The sequence below is a fragment of the Acartia tonsa genome, chromosome 9 (assembly GCF_053477335.1).
Source record: "Acartia tonsa isolate MP-2025a chromosome 9, ASM5347733v1, whole genome shotgun sequence".
Taxonomy (NCBI): Eukaryota; Metazoa; Arthropoda; class Copepoda; order Calanoida; family Acartiidae; genus Acartia; species Acartia tonsa.
In genome coordinates this window covers 26,360,204-26,373,102 of record NC_137268.1, presented here as the reverse complement: position 1 = coordinate 26,373,102, position 12,899 = coordinate 26,360,204, and the positions used below count along the sequence as shown (strand labels likewise).

The following is a 12,899-nucleotide window of genomic DNA, read 5'->3' as shown; positions in this document are numbered from 1 at the left end:
AAAGTGGCTTGGCTGTATAAGTACTCCGGCAAAGTGAAACGTGGCAGATTTTAAGATGTCAAAAATTGTGTGAAATTATGAAAATTTCTCGGTTCGCGACGTTAGAGACCCATATGGAACTTAAAAACTCATTTTAGACTATGGATTGCGTTGACAACCCTAGCTGAATCTTCATACCATTTCTAAAAAGGTATAGAACGTCGTTCCAGCTCAACTGTGGTCCAAATAAGAGCCTCCGTGTCAAAGGCTAGCGTTAAAGTTAGGTGAATTTGGATCCTGCGGTTACTCATTTTCCTAAGGAAATGTGGCCTCCCAGCAGCCCGATCTTAATTCAATGGACTTTTGGGCCTGGGGCTACTTTGAAGCATGCACCAATAGACATGCCTATAAAACAAAGACCTCTCTCATTGCCACCAACAAGGAGAACTACGCCAGCTTGGATAGAGACATGGTGACCAGGGCCTGCGGGCGGTTCCGGGGGCGGGTGAAGGCGGTGATTGAAGCTGGCGGCGATTTTATTGAATAATCTATTAGATATATACCTTTTTTGCTTGCCAGTTTTTAAAATTCAATAAAATCTTTAAAATTAACGATTTTATGTTCATTTGTTTAGAAGTTAGAATTTGTCCGGTCTTATTTGCCCCACCCTGTATATAATTTTTAAAAACCTGTTAAAAAAACTAAAAACAGCTTGAATTGATAAAATCTATATTAGATTATTAATATGTTCTCAAAAAACAACTACTGGAAATATAATAAACAATCTTACTAAATATAGGGATCTTAAGAGATAAGACAATAAATGATAAATTTATATATACCCCCAATTATGATGAACAAAAGTATACCTTCTAGAGATTTGGATTATTGGTAGAAAAGTTAGATCATGATTTTATAATTAGTGTCAAAAGTTTAAGCCATCGCATGAGCTTTGGGGAGCATGAAAAGAAATAAGAAATATATGAGGGAATTTTTGATTACGGTAACATTAATTTATCTACCATTATTATATCCAAAAACAAGCTTCAGATATATTTTCAAGTTTTAAATCAAAAGAACAATTCCAAACTACATGAATATACAATAATAGCATATATATGTTCCAACAAACAAACTGCAAAATAGCTGCAATAATTTTTAACTAATTTGAGAAAACATTTATAATCTTTCATAGTTTTTTTTCTATAATTCTCCCTTTGAGGAATTAATTTTACTATACCTATTTGAAATGTTCATTAGATTTTTTAGAAATTAAAGATATAAGGATAACAAAATCCATAAGTATCGAAGCACAAACAGGATGGTCAAACTCGTTATGAGTTATTAAGCAGATGTTCACCTTAAAAATCAGTAGTAATTAATATTTAGCAAACAAAAAAATTACATTTTCCATTAGGGACTGATAGGGTGACAAACTGACGGACAGACAGAGAAGTAAATTATAGAGCAGTTTCGCTACAAAAAAACAAGGTATTAAACAATTTACATTGATAAAAATTATTGTTCACAAATGATATTATAAAAAGTTTGAATCATATTACAAATTATAATTAGATAAATTTCACATAATTTTAAGCATAGTTTGCTACTTTTATGACCTGGGTTGGCTGTTGCAAAATCTGAAAATACCAATTTAAGACAAACACAAATTCAATTTAAGGTTTTAAGGTTTCTATCTACATTGAATTAAAATAAGATAAAAAAACTTCCCTGGACCAATGAGAACCTTTACTGCAAAGTAGAACTATTTTCGGTTTTGCTTCACACATATACACTAATACTAATGTACTAATCTTTTAGAAACTTTTAATTTAAAGTTGGATGATATTTTTCCTAAAATACAAAATGCTATTTCTCCATATAGTAGTACAAAGGAGTTTCTAAAAGTCATAAAATCTCTTAAAGATCGTAGTAGCCCTGGACCAACATCACAGCCAAAAAGTTTATTTATGTTTCTTTTTCAAAATGTCCCTAAGTTTGCAACTAATGCATTTAATCAAATGTACGACATGGATTTAGATAATTCAGATTTTTCATTTATTAAGATCAAAAATGTTTGTTTTCTTCCAAAAAAAGATTTAGATTCATCAAATCCGGATAATTTAAGGCCAATTTATTTATCTGAAAACAGCCAAAAAATTTTGGACAAAGCATTAAACAATAAAATTGCTCCTTTCATGAGTAAAATTGTACATTCTGATCAATTTGGCTTTATTAAGAAACGGCACATGGCTACTGCTACAATATCTATCACTGCTATAATGAACTATATAAAGTCTAAAGAAATAGATTCCCAATTAGTTTTCTTTGATTTAAAAAAAGCATATGATCAAACGTTATATGAAGTATCTGATAAGATACTAAACCACATTTTTTCACCACAATTTGCCAAAGTTTGGGCATCTATTTCTAATGGAGGCAAATTTAGGGTGGTTGTAAATAATCATATATCAAAACAATATGAAATTAAGTTGGGATTTCCACAGGGTGCCCCTAGTAGTGCAAATAAATTTGTTATTTATAATCACTTATTTTATTCTTGCTTAAACAGTAAATTAATGTCACAAAAACACAATTTGCCAGCCATATTTTTTGCCGATGACGGCTTTAAAGCTTTAACTCTAAAAACTGAAAAAGATGTGACCCCTTTATCTGATTTACTTAAAAAACTAAAGTCAACAGTAAATATAGAAATTAACTTCAAAAAAACAAAAATTTTAACATATGGCAACTGTCCAGTAAATTTAAGTTCTTTGGGAACACCCTGTAATATTGTTAAACATTTAGGAGTTTACTTGTCTTTTCATTTTGCAACTTCTCTAAATTTAACATATAAAGAATTATTGAATAAACTTAATAATCGTTCTAAAAATATGCATTTTAACCATGGAACAAATATTTTTAAGAGAAGAAATCTGTGCCTTTCATTCATGAATTCCTGTGCTTTGCACATATATAGAATTTACTCACCAAATAATGTGATATGCAAAAAAAATATGGAAAAGTACTTCTAAATTTCTTTGGTCAAATGGATCAAGTCACAGATACAAAGTAGCTAAAAAGAGAATTGAATCAGAGTTTCACGATGGCGGTTTAAATATGCTTTTACCAGAACAGCAAAGTTTTTCTATTTGGATAACAAGCTTTTTTAATATCCTTAAACATGCCAACGAATACCCTAATTCAAATCTAGCTATAATTCTAAAACAAAAGCATGTACCTATTTCTTCTATTCTTAAGAACTTTGGCTCTAATATGTTGAAAAAATACAGTAATAAATTTATGTCTTTATACCCACCTCAGGGGAAAACAATGTTTAAAAAATCTAAAATTTTTCTAGAAGAGTTAGAAAAAAATCCAAAGACATTTTTGCAATCGCCCATTACTTCATCCTATTGGTCTAAAGACATTAAATTTAGCAGTAGAGAAAGTATAATCCTTGATAGATGTAATTTAAAGACTATTGCTTCTATATTAAAAAGTATAACAATTCAGCAAAAATATCTTTATATTCCTGTTATTAAAGAAAATTTGATAGAAAATTTAGCCAATCACCAGGAAATTTATGCAAAACTAAAAGAGGTGGTTATAAACATTTCAAATGAGTTTGAGTTTAGTTCCTTACAATGTTTATCTTTGCATAAGAATAAAAATGCAGAAAAACCTCTTTTTTATCTTACATATGAGACACCATCAATTTTTTCGCTTTTTTTCAAACAAATGCATAAGAAAAAAATTGCTAGTATTCATCCTTCAATAGAAACTAGAAAGGTAGATAAAAAATGGTTCCCAGATATTGAAAGTTTTCAAAATAGTTTTAAGATTGTTCTTGATCTACCTATAACTTTATATTATAAAGGATTCCTTTTTGAACAATACATACGCACACTGGTAAGTTGTACAAAATTATTCAAATGGAATCTAATAGATAGTGATATTTGTACTAAATGTTATGTAAAAAATGATTCAGATCATGCAATTTTTTTCTGCAAATTCCCGAAATACTTCGCCCATTGTCTTGCTATTTTTCTAGATGAAATTTATTTCCAAGGTTGCCCTGAGTTCATTTTCCTTAAAGAAAATTTCTTTCTTTTTAACATCTATTATGAATGCTTTAAAGGTGACGATTTTGCTCAAATTTCGATGCTCATTTTAGCAGCTAAAGACAGGGCGCTAAAAATTAGTAAAGACCCTTGTCTATCAAGATGGAATGAAAACAATTATTTTTCTCAAACATTGCTTTTAGCTCAATTCTGTTCAAAATTATTAGATAAAGGTGGTATATCAACATATCTCATTGAAAAATTTATTAATTTTGTTTTGAAATATAAAGACAACACAAAATATTTTAGTATTTGATTTTCAAACTGTCTCCAAATATAACTAGATAATTTTTTTACAATATATTATAATATCGCTTGTTATTATCAATTTATGTGCTATTTTATAAACTGTATATATTAATAATTCAAGACTATGTGATTTAATTATGTATAGTTTGTTCTTAAAGGAATAAATTATTAAATAAGAGAAATCCTGTTACTTTTATATGAAAAAGTAAGCAAAGAAACTCCATAATTATGATATATATTTCAGGCTGTACGACTACAAGCTGGCGTTCCCACCTTTCACCACGGGGTGCTCCCCCCAGTCTGCTATGCAGGTAAGCCATCCCCTCCTCCCTCATGGATATCAAAATCGTAGCTTTTTATAGTGCCTCATAAATAACGTCATACTGCCCTACTATTGGTCAATTAAAATGTATACTGGCTTGCCATTGGTAATTTAGTCTTTGTATTGGCCTATCATTGGTAAATTGTTTTGAAAGACATCATTTAATTATTGGCACTATGAAGAGCTTCATTCAAATCTCATACAAAGAATACTAAAAAAAACCTCAGTAAGTTCTATAAAGTATTTTTGTATTATAAAGCGATTTCACTCAAACTTAATTTTATACAAATCCCCCAACTCCTAATTTTATTTTAATATTGGTAAAAAAAATTGCAGGGAGTCTATCTCTTATCTAGGGGCACTATCCCTACGGTGCTCTTTTAACCTTTAATCAATCTAACCTAACCTATACATATAAAAAGCATCAAAAATATGTTTTTTTTCTTCTTCAAAAATTATAATATAATGTTTGCAGGCGTATTTCAAGACTGGATATGGTGTGAACGGGCTGCACCTGCCCATGAGCAGTATGGACCCCACGGGGCTCCATCACTCCATGGGCTACTCAGACCCCTACCTAACTGGCTCTACAAACAGGTATACAGGGTGAGTCACTGGAAAGTTGTTTCAAAATTTTGAGCATTTTTACAAAAACAAATTTCTACTGACATTTTTGGGTGTAATCTTTTTTTTCAAAGCATAATAATCTTTTCTGAAAATTTTGGACAGATCGGTCCAATGGTTTTTGAGATTATAGTGAACATACAAAAATATCCAGCTACTTTACTATAAAGTTTCTTTAAAGGGGTTCTTTTGAAATCAATTCTATCATATATAAAAATACATAAGTTTTTGGACACAAATTTTCAAGTGTTAATTATTGCTGAAACAACTTTTCCACTCACCCTGTATAATTAACGGAATAGAACAGGGATAGGGCACTTAAAGAACATTAGAAAAATAATCCTTATTTTTACCTACAGCATTAATTTTTCTCTTCATTTTATTATACATTGTATGGGCAAATTAATTTTCTTCGAATGCCATATCCCAGTGCATGTTTAGACAAGACAGGGATGGTTGTGCGAATGGGGCGCTTGTCCAAAATCTGTGATATGGAGATCGATCTTCTATGAGTACTACTTAAATCCTACTTTTACTGCAATACACATAGACATTCTCAAAGTCGGCTTGTCAGTGAAGAATGATTTTCCTTTTATTCCCACAAGTATAATACGAATTTGGTTGAACCTGTGGCTGTTCAACAAATACCCATGCACGGTATTATATTGCTTTAAATTAAGAATAAATGGCTAGTTATGATGTCCGATCTATATCATATAAGTATATCAAGTACATAAGAAGGAAGATGGTTTTATAAAGTGTATTTATATTACAAGTGAATCAATTAAGTATGAAAGATACAGGATAGGAGATAATAAATATAAGTAGTGTAGGACAGGAGATTGCCTTGAGTCCAAAGCATCTAATTGTGCATAGTGTTAGGCCTCTAACATAAGACCTAGGCACAATTCATGCTAAGTACTAAGGAACCTAAATTTAAACTACAATGCATGCTAAATTAACTAAGATCATTACCTTTAAGCCACGAGAGAAGAAAGAACATAATAGTTCAAGAGATAGTAAATAACTGACTGATTTTAAGATTTTATAACATTGGTCAATCACATATAGATTACAATGGATAGGCTAGTATTACCCATATATAGTGTTATATTGGTAATAATAGGCCTGAAATTGCATAAAAAATACATTAAAACTGCCTGAGGGCTGACCATATTATCTGTGTCTTATGCCCTGAAGTGCGCGAGATAATTACTATAAACTGTCAATCAATATTTAGACTAAAGTCTTATATTGTGCTAATTTATAGAGGGTATAAATAAAGTGATCTAGATGCGAAGCATTTCTATAAAGTCTTGTCTGTACGTTCAAAGAATTTTGAAATTTAGATGTCGCATCTCCAGGGAAAATCATGTCCAGAAGTAGCACAGCAATAACAAGCTAACAATTACATGCTTACTTGTCAAAGGAATATTCACAAGAAATATAATATAATCTAGAAATGAAATTTTAGAAAAATCTGCAACATAGTCATGCACGGATAGACAGACAAAGTGAGTTATAGAGTAGTTTCTAATTGTTTGAAAGGGATCTTATTATCATCCATTTATTTTAATCGTGACTTTTATTACCTAATGCTTAATTGTTTAGTACAAATCTAATTCAGTGTCCAAATTTTTCCACAAATAATTTAAGCTCCTGAAAGGGTATTAGACTATCATTACTCATTGTTTATATAATTTTATCTTCCATTGTCTTGTACCTTAAGATCCCATTGTTTTTTTAAAAGTTACTGTGTACTTCAAATAGCAGCCAAGTAACTTCAATTTTCCAAAAACTATATTCATAGAGATGCCTCTACAAAAAAAATAATTGAGTATTAAGCATGAAATTAATATTCATTTTATTTTAAAAAGTATTTTATGACTTTTATTAAAAAATCAGGAAGCCCTTATTGATAATATTAGCTATATTCCTTCTTTATTCATAAGTTTTTTTTGAGAAAAATATATTATCAAAAAATAATCCTTTAAGAAGTTATTTTTGGATATAAAATAGGCTTCTTTTTAATATTCTAGGGTGACATCTCAGTTTTTAAAAAGTTTGGCATCATAATGACTACCCCCATATGGCTGACCGTTTAACAATTTTTAGATACATATAATTATTTTTATTTAGATAATAACACAAAACTTCGGTAGAACCCTTTTTTTGTAGGGAAGATACTCTATAATTCAGTCAGTAACGCTATGGGGGAAAGTGTTTTTCTCGTCTAATATCAAAGATAAATAGTTGAAATTTTTAGTCAAGATTCCTAAGACATGTGTACATCTATTTTAAAAATTGTTTTGTCCGTCTGTCTTTCGTTTATGCATCAAATAACATGAACCTTATTTTTTAAGGTTTAGTGTTTTCTTTGAGTTTTTACACATTTTCTCTCTTAACCCACTTAACCATGCATTGGGTGAAAATTTTTTGTGTTTGCAATTTTGGAACCAAATCAAGATTTGAAAAAGTACTCAAGGTTTTAAGCGACGAATAAGATACTTGTTTGTTTATAAAACATAAAATAAGAAGTCAGGGTGCTTTAAGTTTTGACAGGGAGGGGGGGGGGGGTATTCGGCCAAAATAATTGCAATAAAGGTATTTTATACATCTGACTAGCAACTAATCTTATCTTAAAGTATATTGTTCCGCAACTTGCTGGAGTTAGCTGTTTCTATCCAAAAAAAATAGCTTAGTACCTGTTTTGAAAAGCACAAACAAATTTAGCTATTTAGAAGTCTCTATAAAAAAACCATATGACAGGGAGTGAGGGGAAATTTGATTGCAAATTTTTCTGTTACCCAAAGTTTTATAATCGTTCTGTTATTCGTTGAATTACAAACTGTATATAACTTTAATCAAATTTATATTGGGTGCTACAAAATAGCAGTGTCAACCATTTTCCTATTATTATTTTAAACTACATGATGATTTTCACATTACATAATTGGGATAGTACATCAATTTATCATCCAATGTCTTATCCATTAAAATCCCTGAATTGATTTAACTTTTTTATTTTAGAAAACAGAGGAGAGAACGAACCACATTCACACGGGCACAGCTTGATGTGCTAGAATCCCTGTTCCAGAAAACCAGATATCCAGATATTTTTATGCGCGAAGAAGTTGCGTTGAAGATAAATCTCCCAGAATCTAGAGTCCAGGTAAGGGATAGATATCCTGTCAAATAAGTTAGGAAAAATATTCACGAAACCTTTTGCGAGTAACATAAGTACAAGCAAGGGATAGCTATCCTGTCCAATTGATAAGGGAAAAAGATCACTAAACCTTTTGGATAAAATCATCTGCTAGTACAATATTCATTGGAAACACAGTGTGAGATCCACATTATTGGTTATAACTTGTACACTTTTTGGTGCAAAAGAACTATTTTTTTAGTTCATTGAAATAATCAGTCAGCTATAAAGATTTTGATTGATTAGTTTAACCCTTTCTTGGATAATTAGTTTGGTCCAAAAAAAATAATAATAAAATAAATCATATGTGACTGGATGTAAACATTCTGCTAAATCCTTTTAAGATTGGACGGATTATTGCTTTGGATAGAACATCTAGGTAATAAATTAATTGATTCAGGTATGGTTTAAAAATCGGCGAGCCAAATGTCGACAGCAGGCGAAACAGAATCAGTCCTCAGAGAAGACCCGCCTTTTAAAGTCAAAATCCTCAAAATCTCCGCCCCCTTCGCGCCTACCCGCCTCACCTTCGCCTTCCCCAATCTCAGGTAATCTACTACCCTTTCTTCAGCATTACCTAGCTAATTACATCGTTGGGGCGGGAGGGATTGTCCTTCGACTTCTTCAAGACATCATAGATAGAAGCCAAGGGCATCATCAGCTTGTAATTCGGGGATACGAAGCTCTATTGCCCACTAGGTAACATTCAAATGACAACCAACTCTTTGATTTTTGACCAAATAAGTAGTAAGAAGAAATATAGGCACATTAGCATAATTCCGCTTGATGATTCCTGTAACAGTCAGGTACAATTATAACTTTATTGTCATTGCCAGAACGTCCTTATGTCTATTTCAAACATGCTGATTTTTTCCTTTTTTAATTGTGACCTTTTTTATGTTATATTATAATTATCTTATCACTTTATTTTTGAAATGTTGATTCTAGGACGATAAGGTACAATGCTATAGGTAAACTTACTGTTTAGGGATACGTGACTCCCCCTTCAAGATGGAGCGCGGGTCCCCCCCATCCAGCAGCACCGATCCCCTGAGTATTGGGGGCCACGGAGGTGGGTTGGGGGGTGGGGGCGGTGGTGGCCCCACCTCAAGTTCCAACTCTGCCCTGTACAATCCTATTTGGAGTCCGGCCAAGTAAGTTATAGAGTAGCACTACTCATGGGGTGGGTTCTTAAAAGCATATCGATGAATCGGAGAGCAAAATTATAAGAATTATTTTGTAAAAAAATCTTCTTTATACAACCCATTTATAATTTAAGAATACTCTTTTAATTTATAATAACTAGCGGCTTTGCCCCAAGAGGTTTGATCAAACCAATTTTTCGTATTTTAAATTTAAATGAAAAATTTTTAAAAATTTTTGGATGGAGAATTTTTTTTTTTTGAGAGGGGGGTAGTCGACCCCACAATTTTAATTTCAGTTTTAAAAAGAAAAAAAAAATTATTTTTTGGGGGGTTAAGAAAATCGTTATAAACCTTCCCGGGACCTATAAGAAGCTACCCTGTAAAGGAGAACCCGATCGGTTCAGCGGTTAGCGAAATCCTTCGCTACAAACAAACAGACAGACATCGTTCTACTTTGTATTATAGATTAGAACCCAACTTTGATTGGATAATTAAAGTATGTTCTTTTGATATATGTATGATTATGAATTTCAAGGATCTTAAGGGACAAGAATATGGACGATAAATATACATCCCCAGTGATGATTAACAAAATTACCCTTTCTGTAGATTATTGGTTAAAAAGTTTGGAACCAGTGCAATCAAATTCAATAAAAGTAACAAAAAAAGAAATTTGAAAGTTTTTTTTGAGCTTGGGTACTTTTGTTAAATTTTAATTAGTTGTTTCTTAACTTTGTTGGTATCCAAATATTCGCGCAATATGCTTAATCTACAAAAATGGTAATTGTAATCATTATGGAATTGTAAACTAATTTATCGTTCATTGTCTTATCTCTCTAAATCTCTGAGTTGCTAAACTATTTATACGGTATTTATTTATTGCATCGTATTGTTTACAGCTTTCCACGGGTATTGAAATGAATAAGTAAAAGATAAAAACCAGTTTTGTTAGCCCCGACGAGAGGCCGAAGAAAAATTGCTTGTAATTTGAAATTATAAATGATTTTTCAGTATGGCTGAGAACTGTTTCTAATCCAGCGGATATCAATCGGTTTGAAGCCATACTGGAAATATTAATTACAGTATATTCTATTTTAATTAATAGAATGTTCAAATATTAATATTTTGCATTAAATTAGAATATATTTTGAAAGAGTATCATAAAAGAAGCCAAAAAAAATTATTTATTTTAATTTACATGTTATTGACAAGTATGTCCATAAGTAGCGAAGCCAGCGAATTTTATTATTGTTTAATTTTTTATTGATAAAAAGAATAGTATATTATAATACAAATATAATAGGGCCCAGTAAAAAAATAAGTATACAGGTATATCCTAAGAGTCAGCCATGGTCATTATTTATTAAAGCCATAAAGTCGTCCCTTGGAATTGGATATTGCAAGAATGCCAAATGAAAGCCTGGTACTAAGTTTATATTAATTATGTATCAATTCAATTGTATCTAGTCAATATTGTAATCGTCTCTTTTTAGTATTAGCCCTGCGGGGGGAGGAGACCTGCTCTCTAGCTCATCTTCATACCTTCAGGATAAACATTCTTACTTAACTGATAAGGTAACCAAAGAGATACATATATAGACCTACATCATACAGACAGACAGAAAGACAGATGGATAGATATATAGATAAGTTGGTAGACATGCAGACAGAAAGACAGAGACCAGTTAGACACACAGACAATCAGATAGACAGACAGAAAGACATACAGATAGACACACATATAGACACATAGAAAGACTGACAGAAAGACACACGGAAAGACAGACAGATACACAGACAGACAGACAGAAAGACAGACAAAAACAGACAGAAAGACAGACAAAAAGACAGACAAAAAGACAGACAGAAAGACAGACAGAAAGACAGACAGAACAACAGACAGAAAGACAGACAGATAGATAGACAGGCAGATATACAGGCAGATAGACAGACAAATAGACAGACAGACACACAAACAGACAAAGAACAGAAACGCATATAGACAAATACAAAAAGACAGACAGACAGACAATAATAGAAGATAGATAAAATAATAGAGTTATTTAAATTAACAGACAATAGACAAATGAAATAGAGTGCTATTAAGACCCATGTATCTTTTTTCTTTACAGGGAGGTTCTGTTGGTTATCTGGGAGGAGAAAAATCTTATTATTCCAACTATGGCTGCTACTACACAAATATGGACTACCTTCCCTCCATGGGTCACCATCTACCAGTAAGTATCTATGGCTTTTAGTAAATAACATAGAAGGATTTTTTTATATAAATGTGCTTACTTAACCCAGGCCTTGTTGCTAACGTCTATGGAAATTAATAACGTTTTATTATCCCCATAGGCCCACCATCTACCAGTAAGTATCTCTTGCTTTTAGTAAATAACATAGAAGGATTTTTTTAAATAAATGTGCTTACTTAACCCAGTCCATGTTGCTAACGTCTATGGAAAATAATAACGTTATATTATCCCCATATGGCCCACCATCTACCAGTAAGAAACTATGGCTTTTTCATAAATTGTGAAATTTTCTTTTGAAAATTATTACTAACCTCTCTATGTAAATAATAAATAACGTTATTCTATATTAGACATCATCTACCAGTAAGTTACAAGTGTTTTTGGCTGTTTGTAAATTGAGACAATTTCTTTTTTAAAAATATTACTAACAACTATGGAAATAAATAATGTTATTCTGTCTCTATATGGGACATCATCTACCAGTAAGTAATTATGGCTTTTAGTAAACAACATAAAAGAAATATTATATAAATATGCTTACTTAATCCAGGCCTTGGGACACCATCTAACCATTAAGTGTCAATGGCTTTTAGTGAATAAGGGCATTTGGTACATAAAAGTGCGTTATTTATAAGAAAGTTTATGTGGCTTTTAGTAAATTTGAACATTTTCAAAAAATACCAAACACAAAAATAATAAAAACACATTTGAATACCAAAAACAAAATACTAATGTCCCTCTTTTGAATACTAAATAGAAATGTTTATGAAATAAGACAAATTAAAACCAATTGATAAAGAACCCTATTAAAAAAGTAAATTGAATAATACACAGCAACGTTTTTGAAAAGAGACTATCTAGGGAAAAACACACAGCTCAATTTGTAAAATATATTTCGATTAAATCACATCTAATCCTTGTCAACATGCACAAAATTAACCATATTTCATATATAACTGAGCAATTTAACCGCTGGTTTTGGTGTAAAGGGAA

At 31.3% G+C, this 12,899-nt stretch overlaps 1 protein-coding gene across 3 annotated transcripts in view; it reads left to right on the top strand.

The window, feature by feature from the left end:
* The window catches only part of LOC145328635 (uncharacterized), a 52,525-nt gene that overhangs the window by 23,152 nt on the left and 16,474 nt on the right, over window positions 1-12,899 (top strand). For 2 of the 3 annotated variants that reach the window (XM_080172394.1, XM_080172392.1), the window contains exons 2-8: window positions 4,597-4,663; window positions 5,150-5,280; window positions 8,329-8,470; window positions 8,904-9,051; window positions 9,492-9,657; window positions 11,142-11,223; window positions 11,781-11,885. In XM_080172394.1, coding sequence (XP_080028520.1) covers window positions 4,658-4,663; window positions 5,150-5,280; window positions 8,329-8,470; window positions 8,904-9,051; window positions 9,492-9,657; window positions 11,142-11,223; window positions 11,781-11,885 — 780 coding nt within the window. In that variant the 5' untranslated portion in view covers window positions 4,597-4,657. The remainder of the gene's footprint in view (window positions 1-4,596; window positions 4,664-5,149; window positions 5,281-8,328; window positions 8,471-8,903; window positions 9,052-9,491; window positions 9,658-11,141; window positions 11,224-11,780; window positions 11,886-12,899) is intronic. The other variant, XM_080172393.1, reaches the window with a different exon arrangement.